The sequence below is a fragment of the Balaenoptera borealis genome, assembly GCF_965194805.1.
Source record: "Balaenoptera borealis genome assembly, chromosome: 12".
In the NCBI taxonomy this organism is placed as follows: Eukaryota; Metazoa; Chordata; class Mammalia; order Artiodactyla; family Balaenopteridae; genus Balaenoptera; species Balaenoptera borealis.
In genome coordinates this window covers 83,487,108-83,506,205 of record NC_138869.1, presented here as the reverse complement: position 1 = coordinate 83,506,205, position 19,098 = coordinate 83,487,108, and the positions used below count along the sequence as shown (strand labels likewise).

Here is a 19,098-nt window from a genome sequence, read left to right as displayed (position 1 = left end):
GTTGTTGTTGTTATTATTCTATCTTGGATTATTTGGTTCCAAGATTTGTCTAAGAGAAGCCTGATGGATTTAGTAAACTCTTCAATTAAATTTTTTTTTCTATATTGTTCATTTGCCTCTCTACAGGGAAGACTTGAAGAAATCGCTCTTGTGTAGGTAACTAACATTCACTTTTTGGTTTTGTGTTTATTTGTAGGATGTACTCAGGCAGAAACTCAAGATGGTTATGTGAGGTTCTCCAACTTGGCAGTTTTGATCTCTGGGTCAAATTGGCACTTTATTTTTACTGTCACTTCCCCTCCAGGTAATTTCAGCACAGTGTGTTTTTATTATCTGTTCCTTTTAAAAAAAAAATATAACCCCTTCTCCTTTATAATGGGACTAGCTTCTATCATGAATAAGAAGTCATTGTAGTTTAGAGAAAAAATTCTCTTGGTTGTATCATTAAGGTGTGAGAAGCAAGAACACATGTAGAAATTAAGCCTCATGAGAATCATGGTAAGCAAGAATCCAAATGTACATTTTCCTCTAGTTATTAAAATTTACTTTGAATGTTCTATTTTTTTTTCTATGACATTTGATGTAATTTGGTTGGGTATTAATTTAAGAATTTTAATTTATAAGAAGGAGAGTCCTGGGGTATCGAGTATTATGAAATCTTATCTTTCAGTCCTGCCCTCCTCATCCACTGCCCCACCCCCACCTTTAAAATGGTGACTATACCCATTCAAAATCCTGGTACTTTAGAAGTGTAGGTATAAGGTGTGTGTAAATTGCTTATATGATCCAGTTCTTCTTGACAAAACATTAAAGAGAAACCTTCTCCCTTTGGAAGTATTCTTGACAAATTTTGCTTTATTAAAGTGTAATACTATTCAATAACTTCGTAGTAAATAATATGTTACTTAAACTTCAAAGCCAGATGAGCTTATGAAAAATACTACTCTCCCATTTCCATGATGGGTAGAGTCCAGGCTGCACCCTACAGAGGAGTGGTAAGAGTCCAGTTTTGGACATCCTTTTTACAAAGGATTGAACTTTGATAGAGACACAGAATTACCACTTGAAAAAAGTGATTTAAATATTGCATCCAATCTTGTAATTTACCAGAAAAAAACCCTCCTCACCTAAGAGAGCATCTGAAAGAATTCTAAAAATACTAACATCACGTTTGAACTGAAAGGTAGATAATTATAATCAATTATTAATTTGAGTCAGGGAAATTAGTCTGGTACTTAAGACATGCAGTTGTGGAAAGTAGTTAATGCACAGCTGTGATAATGCAAAGTTTTAAAAAATACACTAGAACAATCATGAGTGGATTTAAACTGCTTAGATATTGGAAATGGCAAAGGAAATTAAATGTTTTGATGTGAGGTGTCTGAAGCCCAACAACAAATATTTAACTAAGGCCAGGTATTAGTTCTCCTTCATGAAACTTAAATTCAAACCACCAGTATACTTTTCAAAAAGTTAAAAATATGGCTCTTATGAAAATATATAATGAGTACTTGTCAACAAGTTACTTTACTCTTTAATGAGGGAACCAGGAGGATGGCAAGGTTTATAACCTGTAAAGGACTGCTTTGAAATCAGTTTGCTAAATTGGATACAGGGCAATCAAACTCTAATCTTTGAGTTGCATGTCTACAAATATCACTTCCATTCTTACTGGATGAAAATCACTTGCAGCTTACCAATCTTCTACAAATTCACAAGACTGGACCCCTAAATATTGAATATTAAGTCAAACAAAAGTGTGTTCCAGAGAATTTGAAAAACCTTGGATGGGCTTGTTTGAAAATGCTCCAGTATGATATTGTTAAGATCTGTAATCATTATTTTTCTCTCAGTTCCAAGTTTTAGACAATTTTTCTTCATAAATGGAATATCATCTGGGGTCAGGTAGTATTATTAATTCTGTAGGGCAGCTATTCTTTTAATACCTAAGACGTTGTCCTGATGTAAGTACAGATTCATGGAAAAGAATGTTCAGCGCCTTGACCATGGGATTCCCAAGGATATGTTTTGAAGGGTGACATGTGCAGAGCTGGATATTTTGGTCCTGATTTGTTGCATATTTAAAAGACCATTGCCCTCCAGTTTCCTCAGTGGTTAACTAAGACTAAATACTTCATCAAGTTTATTTTAAGGCATAAGTTATACAACTGAATGTAAACTATAGTGTAGACAGAAGCTTCTCAGTGACAGTGTGATTTTGAACTGGCCCTGGTGTTCACAGTTACTGGACTACTGCTTCCTTTAATTTCCACCTTCAGCTTGTAAAGTCCCCTAAATGAGGAATCGTCTTGAGAAGTTTTCCTTTAGAATTTTCGTTAAATTATTCTTCGTAATTTTCAAGACTGACTCTATGAGGTGAGGCTCTGTTTAAGTGAGAAGAGAAAAGATGGAAGAGAAATAGAAAACATCAGAAGGCCTGCACTTCTGTGACCCCACAGCCACATGTTCATTACCAGTACAGGTCCTGAGAGTGAATCCTCGTTTCCAGGTGTATCAATGTCTAAGGCTGGAATTATTTGGGAAAGCAGCTCTCATCCTCACATTGATAGGCCACTCAATGACATTTCTCCTTTTTAATAAGCTCCAACAGAATAGCTGTGACAAGCATTGATTCATGGGACTGTAATTGTTGCTTCATCCCTGAATCAAGCAGAAGACTTACAATCATTTTCATTATTTTCCCTCTTCTCCCTTAGAGAGAGGAACACATCATTATTCCTATTTTACTATTTTTTTGTCTCATTATTTATTTATTTTTCTTAAAACTGAAGAAAAAGGACAGAATTCAACATCTGCTTAATGCCCAGAGATGGCAGATAATGGCAGATGTGATTCCTGATTTTATTTAGATCATGGAAATTGGCAATCTGTCCTTCTAAAGTTTCCAAGATTGTCCATGTCTTTATGTTTTTAAGTGGAAATAGATGTCACTTTAATCAATGTTTCATTAATCACTGCATGCAAAGACATACATTTCTTCAGTTCCATAGATACACCAAAGACTTATCATTAAGGACTTATTTCATTAAATATATATGTATATGTATATATATATATACATATACATATATATAATTTATTTTCTACTGAGATACAATTGATATAACATTGTATAAGTTTAAGGTGTACAGCATGTTGGTTTGATATATTTATATATTGCCATATGATTATCCCTGTAGTGTTAGCTAACACCTATATCTCATCACATAATTATCACATCACATAATTATCATTCTTTTTTGTGGTGAGACCAATTAAGACCTAGTCTCTTAGCAACTTTGAAGTTTATTATACAGTATCATTGACTATAATCGCTATGCTATTTTGGAAATATAGAAATTGAGGAACTGAGAAGTTACATAGGTCTAACCAAGTATATATGGAATCCTCATAAGTCTTTATAACGTGTGGACTAATCCAGCTCATTTATCTGTTTCTGAACTTCCTGAGACACTGTCAAGAGGGCAGGGTGTCTGTAAGTTTGTTCTACCGACTTCCCACCCAGCCTTTCCACGTGCATTGTCATTACCATGGTCTAGGCTGTGGTTTCTCTAACCATTTCCTGGAGCCATGGGACTCTTAGGGGGTTCTCCAGGGCCACTGGGCTGAGATGGGATGCACCCTGCCACCCAACCCAGAAAAACTCAACTGCAGTGGCCATTTCCGAGTCTGGAATATTCCTCCTCCCTAACTTCTCATGGGTCACTCACCAGTTCACCCAGGTTTCTTTTCAAATGTCACCTCCTCAGAGAGCCCTTTTCTGCCTCACTCTGTCTACACCACAGTCTCAACCCTGCTCCCCTCTCCAGCTATTCTCTGACTTCTGCATGGCACTCATCACTCAGCGTCAGAGTATCTGTGTATTTGCTTGTTTGTCTATTGCCTGCCTGCTGTGTCCCCCATTAGAACCTAAGTCCCAGAAGGGACAGGAATTCTGCTTAGTTCAGCATTACATCATCCGGGTGTTAAAAAAAAAAAAAAACCCAAATAAATATTTGTTTATGAATAAGTGAGTGTACTGAGATTCTGCCTAAGATTACATTTAAATAATGTTCTGCTGCTAAAAATATTTAAAAACTGGTGGTCTTCACCCTTAGACTCAGGTTACTGCTCCAGGCTTATAAACGTTAGGCCTGACTTCAGCCTCTCTGTCATTATTTGTGTTCTAAACACTTCCATGGCTTGATCTTCTATATCCCAGGTGGCTCATGCCACTTCTCAGGTCAGAATTTTTCCATCTATGACACCTCATTGCCTTCAGAATGTTGTCAAGGGCCTTTTGGCTTTTGACATTTAATGCCCACCAAAATTTGCCTCACATGCTTTCCTGCACTGATTCCTAGTATTTCCTGGCAGTACTTTTTTCAACATTGATTGCTTTTTTTCTCTTTTCTGTCTTTATTTGCTCAACCTTCAAATCCCCATCTAGATACTCTCTCCTCTAGGAAGCTTTCCCCAATCATAACCTTTGGAAAATAACCTTCCAAAGCAATTGATTTGCATTATTCTGGTGGCATGGGTCACATTCTGATTTGTATGGAAAACATTTGTATGTGTATCTTATTTCATTTATTAGCTTGTAAATATCTTAAGAATGAGAACAGTAACTTATCTACGTGGTGAAGTAAACAATCACTGAGCAGTTATTGGAAAACGGATAAAAGAATAAAGAATTTTGTTTTTAATTCTGTGAATCCCTAGTAAAATCCATACCCCTGTCTCTGGGCTAGAGTTAGCTTATTCAGTTGCCCATAAAAAGCAACTAATTGATAACAAACAAGCCAAATATGGCTCAAGGATAAGATGTACCCACAGGAGAAGCATTTCTAGATAATTTTGTTACAGTAGCTTTGGGACCAAGTCAGCCAGGAGTCAAGAGACTGGAGCTTTAACTGTGACCTCCAATCAAATTGTCAGGTTCAGCCCAAGGAAAGCACAGCAAAGAAAACATGGTGTTTCCTTGAGTAGAGAAAATACAAACTCTGCTTTTGCCTGAATTATTCAGATGAAAGCAGAGATTTGGGGTTTGTTTGTTTTGAACGACCTACTCAAAAATGCTGGTTATAACTAACTTATGATCACAGGCAAGTGTTTTATTTTCGACTTTAAATTTTTGTCTTGAGATATCATCGACATATGATAAGATATACATATTTAAAGCATACAGTTAGATAAGCTTTGATGAATCTATACTTCCATGAAACCATCCCTACAGTTAAGATAATGAACATATCTATCATTCCCAAAATTATAGGCAAAGTTTTTAAATTTTTATTTTTTGAAATAACATACAGTAAAAATGATGTTTTTTTTGGTGGGTCATTTTATAAACTCAAAGATATATATAGATTCATGTAATCACCACCACAACAGGATACAGAACATTTCCCAGAAGTCTCCCTTATGCTGTTCCTCTGTCCTCACATCCTCCCACTAATCCCTGCAACCACTGATCTGTTCTCCATCTCTATAATTTTGTCTTCTCTAAAACGTCATATGAATGGAATCATATCATATGTACCCATTAGAGATGGGCTTTCCTCACTCAGCATAATGCTTTGGATGTTCATCTCAGTTGTTACAGGTTATTAATAGTTTCCTTCCTTCCTTCCTTCCTCCCTCCCTCCCTCCCTCCCTCCCTCTATCCTCCTCCCCACTCCTTTTTCTTTTTCTCTTTCTCTCTTTGGCTGAGTCTTACTCTATTGCCTGAAGAAAACACAGTTGGTTTATTCATTCATCTGTTGAAGAACATTTGGATTGTTTCCAGGTTTTGGTGGTTATTGAGGTGCTACAAAGATGTGTGTACAGGTTTTTGTGTGTATAGACAAGGGTTTGTTTGTTTGTTTTGTTTTGTTGCTTTTTTAGATTCTTTTTTACCTTGCTTCAAAAACACTAATGGAGTGAGAACCAAATTTGTCAGTCTACAAAACAGGGAGGAGTTTGAGACGAGTTCTTAGAAAGATGTGCTCTCTGAAGAGAATGGCCATTCTGCCCCTTCATCCATAGCCACGGTGGCTCTATCCATCTACCCCTGCTCTACCCCTGGTTTTCCAGATAACAAAATTCTTGTGGACCTTAGAAATTCTCTTGGTTCCATAGTAGGAGTCCCTGTGCCCTTGTTTTGATGTGTTACATGTTGTATTTGAAATGAGATACATATGTCATAGCAAGTAGTTTCACGCAATCTGGAGTCCGGAGTGCTTCTGTTCTAATTAGTGGAACATGAGAGTGAAGCTACAGCTTTGCACTGGTGGAGAAAAAAGGTCTGAAAATAGGAGAGCATTGGAAGAATTCCCCATCATAACGGACAGAAGTAGAAAGAACAATCATATATTATTGTTGGAATCTTGAAATTCTTTAGAAATATGAGTCTTGGATTTATTATTGACTCATATATTGAATCATCTAATTCAATAAATATTTATTGAATCAACTATGTGCCAGGTACTATTGTAACCATATCTTTTCCACAATATTTTATATTAGCATCTTATTAATATGCTATTGTTATTATTTTGGGTTTTTTGTGTGTTTTTTTTTAACAGGGGTCAATTTTACAGCTCGCTCCAGGCTGTTTGCTGTCTTACCTGCAACTCCATCTGAGAGGCCCACCATCATCCTGGCTGCTTCCCTGTGCTCAGGGGTCTCGTGGCTTGCTCTGTGCTGCCTCGTTTGCTGTTGGTTTAAGAAAAGCAAAAGCAGAAGTATGTAATTTTTTTTTAATAAAAATATCTGAAGGAAATGCCATGATGTATAATATATTAACTATTCTTTTTCTTCCCCCAAAGAGACATTTTTATGAGCCTCTGTAACATATCAAACCACATGGAGCCAAATTACTCAATTCATACAGTAGAGTAAAGGATTGTCTAATTCTAAATAATAATAATAGCAATAATGATGTCAGCTCTTATTTTTGAATACTCACTATGGATAGGATTCTAAGTACTTTAGAGATGTGAATTCATTCAATTCTCACAACAACTCTATGAAGTAGATACTAAGTACTACATCTGTGTTTCAGTGGTAGAGCATGAAGCCCAGAAAGGCTAAGTGACTTGCCCAAGGTCTCACCACCAGGATCAAACTGGGTAGTTTTGTTCTCTCCATATCTGACTCTGAAACACTGTGCCCTACAGCCCAGGTGACCCTCCAAAAGGAGAGTTCAATAAAGGGGAAATGTCCTCTGCTTTTTCAGAAGAAGGAAAAGAGTGCTTGGTGTGTTTTGTTTTTTTTTCGCTAGGAGCATAGAAATTGTGTTCTTAGGCATTTTCCCAGAAGCTGATCTTTTTCTTTCTTTCTTTTTTTTTGGGGGGGGGCGGGGGCGGTGGGTGGAGACATGGATGAAACACTTTGATATTAGGAGATACTAGGAAACCAAAGTGATAAGGAAGAGTGAGAATAAAAGAGGTGAAATGAGGAGAGGCAAAGAGAGAAAGTGAAAAATTAAGAAAGGAAAGAGGAGGTAGCATGGTGCCACCACTAGACAGTTCACTATGCTTGGATTTCTGAGAGATGCTGAGGGATGGAAGCTCCACTAGATGCTCTTTAGTTTGAACCAAGCTTCAGCCTGGTCTCTCCCTCCCTCCCTGGCATCATCAGGCTTCACAGACTTAAAGAAAACTCAAGGATCCCTTGTCTTTCTCAAGAAGAATGGGCTCTCATCCTGGGTTGTTGCCTGTGATTTGTTGAATCACGGGTTTTGGTCTTTGTTTTAAAATCTAAAAATCTGTTTGTGTGTGTGTGTGTGTATATGTGAGTAGTGCTTTCTGGTTTGAAAGTAAAGAACTTTCATAATTTTTAATCTCATGGTTCGTGAAGTAGGTGATTTAATTCTCATCCTCCATTTTATAGTTAAACCTCCCAGCCATGGAGGGACTGTCCTCTAAGCTCGCTCACCCCATCTCCTCTCTTTTGTTCACCCAACTCTAGAGGAAGCTTCTTCCTGCAGTTACTAACGTTATCAGTTATCTCAGTGTCCTCTTTTTGCTTTCTCAACCTTTCAGTATCTTTGGACACATTTCCCTGTATTTAATTTCCATATTTTCTTGACTGGACACAGACTTCTAACTTTCTTTTAAAAAATTTAAAGAGATTAGGAGGAACTTCATGAAAAAATACATAGTCATCAGTTCTGTATGAGTAATTTCTATTTCCCTCTTTATATCTTTCTGTATTTTTCATATTGCTATAATTAGCATTCATTACTTTAGAATCAGAGAGGATATTGTTCCCTATCTTCCTCCTAAAAGGGATTCTCTGATCCAGCTGTACAGACTAGAGCAGCACTTTACAAAATTTTGATCTCGGGACCTCATCACACTTTCAGTAATTATCGAAATCCCCAAAGAGCTTTCGTCACTGTGTGTTCTATCTATCAGTATTTCCAAATTAGAAGTTAAGAGAGAACATGTAAAGCTTATTTATTAATTTATTTTAAAATACAAATAAGACATGCATTATATGTTAATATAACATATTTTTAACTTAAAAACTATGTTTTAAAAATATATAGTGAAAAGAATGACATTTTTTATAAACCTCTTTAATGTCTGCCTGAAGAAAAGTCAGCTGGATTCTCTTAGCAGCTTCTGCATTCAGTCTGTTGCAATGTATTGTTTTGGCTGAAGTATGTGAAGAAAATCTAGCCTCACGCAGATACATAGTAGAAAAAGGAAGAGTATTAATAACCTTTACAGATACCGTAGACATTCTTCTTTGATACTGCACCCAACCTGGACAAGAGGAAGTTACTTAAAGGTACATCTCAATGTACTTTTTATATTGTTACATGAAAATGCACCAGTCTACCTTGTACTTTGAATGGAGATTTTGCCCATGCGTGATTTTGAAACATTATGCTTTGGCCATTTAGGAAATGTTGTTTCACTGAGTTATGCAGGTCTACAAAATGCTGATATATTTCCTTCTATAATTAAAAAAAAAATCACATTAATATCAACAGAATTAGAAATCTGTGAAGCTTATAGTAGTTGATAAAAATTTTCTAAAGTTCTAAAATTTCCCATGTGAGCTTGATTTATATTACTGGCAACAAATACTGTCAATCGTTTCTTTGAAGTTACAGGCTCACTTCATTTACTTAAAAAAAAAAACTCCCAGTACCAAAGTATGAATAACCATAATTTGTCTTTCAATCATTCTTTCAAGTTCTTTCAATGTAAAAATGGTGTCCTGCGAAAAAAATCAACTAGTTCAGCTCAAAACTCAATCACAAAAGTGCCTTTCCTTGAGAAAATCATCATATGTCTTGGCATGGCATTATCTGACATCATATTACAATTTATTTTTTTTTCTTCTGCCATCCAAACTAGAATAAAAGCTCTATAAGGGCAGACCTGGTCTTTCATACTTATCATTGGCTTTCCAGTGCCTAGAACAATGCCTGACATGAAGAATGTAAATGTATTTTTATTAATATATTTAATGAACAAATGAATAGGAGAGAAGGCATCACTCTAGTCAAGAGCAGACTGAAGATATAAAGTCTTCAATCAAAAGCACGCAGCTGTATGAGCTCTGTGGATTGCACCAATGCCAATTTCCTGGTTTTGATGTCATACTGCCATTATACAAGTTGTTGGAAGTAGAGAGAAGGCTGGGTGAAGGTGCATGGGTCATCCCTGTACATTTCTTTTGACACTTTCTGTGAATCTGTAATATTTCAAAATAAAATGTTTTTAAAAAGTATTAGTAACATTGCAGCTCTGGTCAACAGAAAGATAACACGAACCACCAAAGTGAGACACATAGTGTCATTTTCTAGCAGCCATTTAACCTTAAATATCAAGATAATACTTCAACATGTAATGGATATAAAAATATTAGATATCTTACATTTTTGAAAAATCAGGTGTGTATTTTACACTTACGGGACATCTCTTTTTGAGCTAGTCACTTTTCACATGTTCAGTAACTACATGTGGTGGCAAGTATATCGGATGGTAGTTTTATACCTCAATGTTGTGGTCAGTATATGGGATTTTATTTCATTATTCCTTAAGCTCTGAGACTATTAAATGCATTCTACTGCACGTATATCACAATAATTTTGGGGGAGCGGAGAAGGGAAATATCCTAACACTTAGGGCCCATTTATAATAAAAATGTCACTTTATTCTAAAAAATGCCAATGTATTTTTTCATTAATACAGAAATAAAAAGTGAAGAGATTTCTGAATCCCAGACTAATGATCAAAAGACTCATAGCCACGTCTCACCCAAACGCCAAGGATCACAAGTAGAGACTGAAAAAGAAGGCACCACGATGGCAGAAGGTAAGCTTGGACAATGGGATGATTCCCACAAGAGAAACAAACCCATTGTGTGTGAACTGGAGCCTCCCGCTGGCTGCCAGTTTCTGAATCAGTTTAGTTTATAGCCCCTCTTTAGCCTTTGTTACTTCTTCTCAAGGAAATTATACCCCAGTATAAGAACACACGAGTCCAGCTGATTCACTCAGCTACTAACCAATTATTCGAGTTGACATTTATATATATTTTTTCTTACTAGAAGATTATGGGTTTAACATTTGAATTCGTTATATAGAGGAAAGAAAAACCAGAGTATAGGCATATAATCTTTCCCTTAGCTATTGCAAAGCTGCCAGTTTGGCAACATAATTGAATCTGGGAAAGAAGAGAATGGAGTTGCCAAATACCAACTATGCAAAGTAGATTGAATGCAAGAACCCTCAAGAAATAAGTCAGCTTTGTTAAGCTCTGCTTTGTTGTTTAGTTGTACTTTTTGCAAAAGGTATTATTTGCCTACGTTGTGCATGATGCCAGATGATTTTGCTTGCTATATTGTTAAACTGTCATTAGAGTTGCTGCCAAGCAGAGAAAAGATAAGCATTTATCACACACCAATGTTTTGTCCTTCTAAGGACACAGAAATTACAAAGACAATGGGCAGAACACAAGATGGATTTGCCAAGTACAAGTATGGTGTATGAAAAATATTCATGAAGCTTCGATGGATCTGAAATATTTTGAAACATATGCTCTAAATAGGAGAATATTCCTTTTTTCCCCTAAATAATAGCCAATTATCATGATATTTTCTGCTCAAAAAGGAATCCAAATCTTACCAGTTCTGAGTGGATGTTTCACCAAACCATAGCAGTCCGAAGTTGTTCTGCCTCTAATGAGTTTAATGAACTCTGGTGACTGTGTGTATCTGCGTATCAGTTTGTTTGCCTGTTTGGATTTTTTCCCACAGAGTAAATGAGGTTTTTTTTTTTTTTTTAAGTTTCCCATCAAATTAGCCATCCATACTCCATTCACCTCCTGGACCTGCATCAGAAAGTAGTAGGGAATGTGAGTGGGTGGGGGTGTGAAGGATGAAGATAGAGAGGAGGGGGCAGGAGATCTTTCTAGATTCCATCTAAGACCACTTCGACTTCGGTTTCCAGAAGCTTCTTGTCCATATTATGGCATGCAAATTCAGGACAGGTGTTTGAAAATGGTCCTCTGAACCCAGCTCTGTGTAGAAGAGCATATTCAACTGCATTTTCCAGCAACCAGCAGGAGTGATGCTAATCTTTCCCCTAATCTAATATGGCCATTTACATGAATCTCAGTTTCCCGGCTTAAATTAACTACATTACACAGTCCACAATGCCTGGATGTTTTATTAAGGGACATTTTTTATGTGGGAGATTATTAATAAATTACCAGGAATGAAACAAGGGACAGGGCTCCTGTGGAAGAGTTTAGGTTGAAGAGACAGAAGAATGAAAGAGGCCATTTTATTAGGACATCCAAGTTAAAAATAGAAAGATGTGTGATCCAAATCCTCCCCTGGGGATCAGAGAGGATTTGTTTTCTTATCTTCTAAGCTTTGTCCGAATCTTAAGAGCATTGTTTCCAAGGGAAGTAATTAGGCATCTCTTGCTTTTCTTTGGAGATTATTACCAGCTACAAAACACCTAATTATTGCTAGCTTTAAATAAATTAAGTTTTATTTTATTATTACCGTGGCACTCTAGTTTCCTTTTCCTTCTGTGTTTTTAAACTTGTGGCATTTGCTGATCAAGCCATTGGCCGTCTCTCTCATAAGCACTCTGCAAACACAGAGCAACACCTTCACATATTTAGCTGGTGGAATCAAGCATTTCCACTGTCCAGTAGATTAAGACTGTAAATTCATCACGTTACGGCTTTTAGCAAAAATTGTATGTATGCAACAGGGAAGGGAGTAAAGCATGTATCCCTTGTGTTTTACTTTTACCAGGGTTTTTGACATAGGGAGCATCTGAGCTAGCTTTTAAAATTGACATCTGCTTTTGTCACTTTGCTACTCAGAAGATTTAATGAATTACCAGCCTCAGTTAGAGAGGCAGGAGAATGTGACAGTTAAGAGCGTGAAACTCGGGTGTCAGCAAGACTGGGTTTAATCCTGATTCCCTTGTTGACTTACTTCGTGGCCTCAAGCAGGTCCACAGTCCTCTCTGTGCTTTTCGGTTTCCTCATCAGGAAAATTGTCCTAATAATATTGCCCACACTCAGATATTGTGATGCTGATTGAGTTAATGTCACTCTAGAGTGCGGAAAGATTCCTGGCGTGTTGTATGTGCTGTGTATGTGTTACTTATTGTTGGTCTTTCTCGCTACTTAGGACTCAACGCCCTCCAAGACCTGACTCCACCCTGTCTTCCTGCTCCTACTCTGGGTTTCACCTTCTTGCCCCCTCCTCACACTCACCTGTTCAAACCCCCTCAAGCTTTTCAGCACCAGCTGGTATGCCCTTTTTTTTCATAAAATCTTCTCTAATCCTCCCCACCTCAATGAAAATGAATATTTTCCTCTTTGGGGTTCCAAAAATACTGAAATCATACCTCCATAGTCGCACTTAATGGTTTTTGGAATTTGTCATATAAAGATGGCTCTCTGTTCCCACAGGCCAATGGTTCTTAACCAGGGGCAATTTTGTCTCCCAAGTAGGGTGACCAAGTCATCCTGGCTTTCCTAGAACTTTCGTAGTTTTAAAAATGAAAGCCTTGTGTCTCAGTAACTCCCTCAGTCTCAGGCAAATTGGGACATGTGGTCATCCTACCTCCAGCGGATCCTTGCATTGTCTGGAGACATTTTTGTTGTCACAGCTTGGGGGAGGGGGATGCTTCTAGCATCTAGTGAGAAGAGATCACCCCCATCGCAAAGATGATCTGGCTCAAGATGTCAGTGATTCCAAGGTTGAGAAATCCTGGCAGAAGCGATTACTCGTCTCTGTAACATTTAGGTGAGAGATTGCTGGAATTACAATGAATGAACTTAAATTTTATCTTCTAATACATATTAAATAAGTATTTATTTATTTCCTGAATTTTTTTTGTACCTTATGAGGTCCTCTCTGTATAGTTACAAAGAGATGATATTTGGCTACCTATCCTTTATGAATTTCTAATATGATTGGGACACAAGAATAATATTTTGGGGAAAATGAAAGAACAATTCCAGGCAATAAACAAGTAAGTGTAAAGCAATCACAACAAATAATATGTATTTGAAGAATTTGAAGAGGGGAGAGAATGCCAAAGGAGAGAAAGAATGCCATTATCCTAAGCTACATGTTTAGTGCTTCCAGCTCCCAAATCATATCACACGGTTTCAAATCCCATTTGCTAAGGGTTTAATTGTGTACTTTGCACAAACTCAGGTTCACAGAAGATCAGGGAAGGAGCCCTGCTTTGCTCTGCTGAAGCTCTGTTTTGTACCATTCCTTCTCGGCTGTTCCCTTATTCCCCTTATTTGGTTAATATCCCCCAAATCTCCCAGGCTAGACACCTCAGAGTTACCTTTAACTGCTAGTCTCCCATTACCACCCTGCCCCTTTGCTTGCTAGGTTTTATCAATTCCACCTCTGCTGTGTCTTGGTTTTCATCTCCCACCCACTCCATTTCCCAGATACATTTTCAGTTCAGCCTCAGTTAACACACTCCTCATAGATGTTCTTCCTTCACTCTTTCTCTTTTCCCACCAGGACAGTATTCCCTGTACACAGAGAATAAGACTCTCGGTTTCAAGATACCCTTCTATAATGTACCCACAGATCTAAAGTTTCCATTCTTTCCAATCCCAGATCAAATACTTTTTCTCTTTTTTTCAAAATCTTTTATCTAGAAGGAATAGTCCCCTTCTCTCAACTTTTGTGACACCTCCCTTTTATTCATTTAACACCTTTTATATGTAATATAATTATTTGTTTTTATCTTGTCCAGATCCCTCTGTTTAAATTCTGTATCTTTTCTAATCCCAGCAGCACCTTTACCAGAGGGTGTTAGGACATGAGACCATTGATCACCATTGTTGAGTAAATGGTGAAGGTAGAGATGAAATGAGCCTTTCTCCTTTCCCTCTCCCCTTTCCAGAGACCCCTGGATTCCAGCAGTTCCTACAACTGCTGACAAAAAAAAAAAAAAAAAAACGGCTACTCATCTCATCTAAAAGAGATGGAGAAATTTTATCCTGGTTCATAAGATTAACAACAGGACAATGGCCACACATCTTTTGGGTCCTAACAATGGGCAAAAAGCGACAACTTCCTTCCAGGCGATGCTGTCTGCTGGCCACCTGAGTTTCCTCTCCCAGTTTCCTGGGGACTGCCTTTGTCTTTGCAGGACAGCTACTGCTGGAGATCTCAGTGCTGCCTTCTCCAAATCGTACCCTGATCTGTGTCTGGCTACTGGTCACTATTGTGTGTGTGTATGTGAAATACATGCCCCGAATGTTGGGAATGAAAGACTGACATGTGAAAAGGGGCTCCATACCATGCAGGTGTGACCATAAACATTAACTTCGTGGATTTCTTATCTCTACCACGTTTGAATTCTACTGACTGTATATGCTGTGTGTTGTGAATGTAAAATAAAAAAGACTGTCAATTTACCTTTTTGTAAGTACAAATCTATAGGAATGACAGGGAGAGGAGAGGAGAGGAGAGGGCTGGCCTCAAGATGTCTGGAAACAGTGAAGAGCAAAACAGTTTAGAACAAGAAATTGTCCCAAGTTCCCAAGAAAGTAAAACTATATTTGGAAGTTATTAATAAATAGCATGTCCATGCCATATAATAAAAAGATATGAACATCTCCTAATTTAAAGACATAAATAAAATCTATCACTTACTCCTTAAGGAAACTTTAAAATAAACTAACCAGGAATAAATAAGATGCCTGGTAAATAAGATGGAGAGTTCCAATGCTATTTGCAACCGAGATCCAATATTAACTGTAACAATGGAATATTAGAAGAATTCCTACTTAAATGAGGGTAAAACACAGAGCTCATTCTTACCATAATTTTATAACATATATTTTGGAATAGGAAGAAACAAAGTCAGATATAAAACAAAATTTAGAGGACAACTTTGGAGAAAATATATGATGATTTACAGATTATTATTTAATGATAACTTAAAGATTCAACCACTAACTGCTATAATTTATAAATAACTTGAGTAACTTACTCAAATATAATGTCAATCTATGCAAAAATCGTACTGTATAAGCCAATGGTATACAGTTAGGAAAGACAAAGAAATACACATTAGTGACAAAGAATATGCTGCCTTGGAAAAAAAAAATCTATAAACAAGAGATATATGGGACTTATATAAAAAATAAACTATATTTTATTGAATAGTTTAAAGAGAAGACTTGAATACATAGGGAATTACAACATGTTTCTAATTAGGTTGACTAATATTGCAAAGACCTCAGTTATTTCTATATTAACTTTGGTTTAACACAGTTCCAATTATTTTATACAGGAGTAGAACAGCATAAGATGATTCTAAAATTCTTCAGAAACTATAGATCAACACTAGAAAACTAATTTTTTACAGGAAATTGTTGTTTTTGGCAGTGGGAAAAGGTAGCTCAACCAGAGAGATAATATTTATGTCACTATTCTTCAATGTGATACTGACACAAGAATATATGAGCACATTATGAGAAATAATCTCAATTAGGTATAGATATAGATACTAGATATAGAAATGTAATATGTGATGGAGATAATAAAAATAAAGGAAAACACTAGCATTAGTCTATAAATGGGGCTGTAAATTTGACTCTTTAGAACATTTATTAATCTAGTTTCACACTTCAAAAAATATACCAAAGTAAACTGTAGCTAGATTAATGAGTTAAACTAGGTTTACTAAAACATAGCCATTGCTACAGTATTACAAACATAATAAAGTGGAGATCACTTATGATATGTGGGATTAAAGGCATTTTTTTCTTTATCTTCTAAAAATTTTCATACTTCCTGATTTGCCATGCATTGTTTATTAAAAATAAATGATAATTTTTCATTTAAAGGAACAAATAATCTAGAAAGGACATTGGTGATAGTATTTATAATATGTATCCATTAATATTAATTAATACTTACCAATTAATAATGAATAATTTAATGTTATTTATTAATTATGTATATGTCTTCTTCAATATGTGGGCAGGACTGTGCCCTTATTGACAAATGAGAAACCAAAGTGGAGTCCATTCTTTATGTTGGCTGATCAGCCATCCATCTTGCTGCTTTAGATCCTATTTAGGCTTCAAAATAGAGGTCATTATACTGGGTCTTTTGTACTGAATCCAGGTCATCCAACACTAAATGCAGCACATGGAGACTATGCTATGAAAATATAAAGAGTGGGAGTGGGGGGGGGAGAGGTGAGATTCATTGTTAATTATCCCATTGCAAAAGAAACCAATGAGTGAAATAAGTCAGACAGAGAAAGACAAATACTGTGTGATATCACTTATATGTGGAATCTAAAAAATACAACAAACTAGTGAATGAAACAAAAAAGAAACACGAAAAAAAAAAAAGAAGCCAATGACTACTACCCACACAAATTTTTAAAACCGTAGCTCAGCATATTTGTTGCCCAAGAAAGTTCTGGAAGCCAAAAGAGATGAAAGTTACCTGGAAAAGTTTCACTGACTGTGGATGGACCTGGATGGACCCAAAACCACGGAGTCTTGGTTTTCATAGAGAAAGGATCTGTGTTCCCATATTTTACCCCATTCTTCCTGAAACTTGATCAAACCCACAAATGGGACTCTCAGATAACGTGGAGGAGCAATGTGAAATGCTATCTTTCCATTTTAATGGGGACTCACCAATGAGATGGAGGTGGAAAGGAGGCATGCCGTTTCATATGATTTGATACTCACTATTCTTCCTTCCCTAAAACCCAAATATTCAGCTGAATGCCTTAGGACACATATCTGCTATAAATTCATTTTTTATCTCATTTGTCTGAGATCTAAGCTTCCTGTGGAGGTCCAAGATCAAAGGATCGGATTCCTTCTGATGTCGGTGCTGACATATAATGTGTGCTGACTTAGTTCTGTCTATAACCTCACAGTGGGAAGTGGCCAGCCTCCCTCGGCACCTTTACTCAGTGCACTCTCATTTCAGCTGGGGAGTCTGTCAGCTATGTTGCTGATTGGAGCTGCCATGTAAATAATTCATGGGAGATTTTTAAATGGTTTTGGGCCTGCAAAGGAAAGCTACACTCGTGTTAGTCTTTTATGAATAGATGCAGACCTGAAGAACAAGGGGGAATAGATTTCCAAAGACGGTCTCTCAAAAACAGAATAACAATACCTTCAATGGATTGAAAATAGGTGACTTGCAGTGTTTGATTCCCCTTACATGAGATGGTATTGGTTGTACAAAGGGATAAAAATTCAAAGCCCTTCTGCCTTTTTAAACTTTGCTTCTATCTGACAATTGATTATTCTTGTTGTTTGGTTATTTGCTGATCTTGATAAACTATATCTTTTCCTCCTGGTGGGAGCGGTAATTATAGAGATGACACCAAGCTCAATACTTGGCATAGGATTGGGCTTAACAGAGGGGCAAGGTTAATGGCAAAAAAAGTTCCTTCCCTGAAGGAACTCAAAGTCCTAAGAGGAAGATGAGACTCTCATACAAGGAAAGGTGTCCAATAATAGAAAGAGTTGCCCAAGTCAAATGAGAAACTCCAGCCAGCAAGTATTGAGGCACAATGCAATGTAGTTTGAGCTGTCAAGGAACAGTTCTGGAAGGATTTGAAGATCCCATAGTGAGACTAGGATAACCTGAAAGCTCTAAGCAAGAGAATTATCCCATAGTTAGAGGACCATGGCAGATACATGCTAGGCAAAAGGACTGTGGAAGAAGAGAGAGGAGATATGGATAATGTGGGCTTTGCAGAATATTAATTGACACATCATCAAAACTATATAAGGAACATGATTACTTTATCTTGTTTTACTGCTCCAAATCAAAAGTGTGTTATATATATTTTATATATAGAGAGAGTACTCATATTTATATTATGTTGCTATTACCTTCTTTCTTCCTCACCTCAGCTCCCATTCATTGTTAGATTAAATTGAGGTGGGAAATTGTTACCCTTTGCCTCAATACTGTCTCTTACACCATGATATAGACATGATGACTGTCTCCTAACACAAGCCAAGATGGGTCTCAGTAAACTAAGAGAGAAGCATAATACACAGGTTCATAAATTAACATCTACCTTGTATTTAAAACTATACACGTACAAAAAGTTCACATTATGCATTTGGTGGTGAGATATGAGATAAGCAGGGATGGGAAATGTCATGCCCCACTCTCATGCATGTATCCAGCCAGACTTTCTTCTTAACTCACTGCTATCTTAACTTTACACAGTATTGTGTGGTTCTCACAGTACAGACTCTGGAGCCACAAATCTTGACCTCTGTAATGTAAGTAAGGTCTGCCATTCCTTTATATGTTGTCTTGAGAAGTTACTTAATCTCTTTGTATCTCAATGGCCTCCCTTCTAAGAGGGAGATAATAATAGCACTTACTTCACAGAGTGCTGGTAAGGATTAAATTATATATATGTATATATATGTATGTATATATGTATATATATGTATGTATATATTTTTATATACATACATATATATGTATATATGTATATACATACATATATATATAAAATATATGTATGTATATAAAATATATATATATATATAAAAATTGGTGGCCAGCATGTGATAATTG

General features: G+C 36.6%; 1 protein-coding gene across 18 annotated transcripts in view; it reads left to right on the top strand.

Moving 5' to 3' along the window:
* The window catches only part of PKHD1 (PKHD1 ciliary IPT domain containing fibrocystin/polyductin), a 476,353-nt gene that overhangs the window by 408,419 nt on the left and 48,836 nt on the right, over positions 1-19,098 (top strand). For 14 of the 18 annotated variants that reach the window (XM_082346239.1, XM_082346233.1, XM_082346242.1 and 11 more), the window contains 3 exons: positions 197-304; positions 6,567-6,725; positions 10,197-10,319. In XM_082346239.1, coding sequence (XP_082202365.1) covers positions 197-304; positions 6,567-6,725; positions 10,197-10,319 — 390 coding nt within the window. Of the gene's footprint in view, positions 1-196; positions 305-6,566; positions 6,726-10,196; positions 10,320-12,660; positions 18,069-18,738; positions 19,002-19,098 lie in introns of those variants that run through there. The other 4 variants (XM_082346238.1, XM_082346237.1, XM_082346245.1 and 1 more) reach the window with 4 other exon arrangements.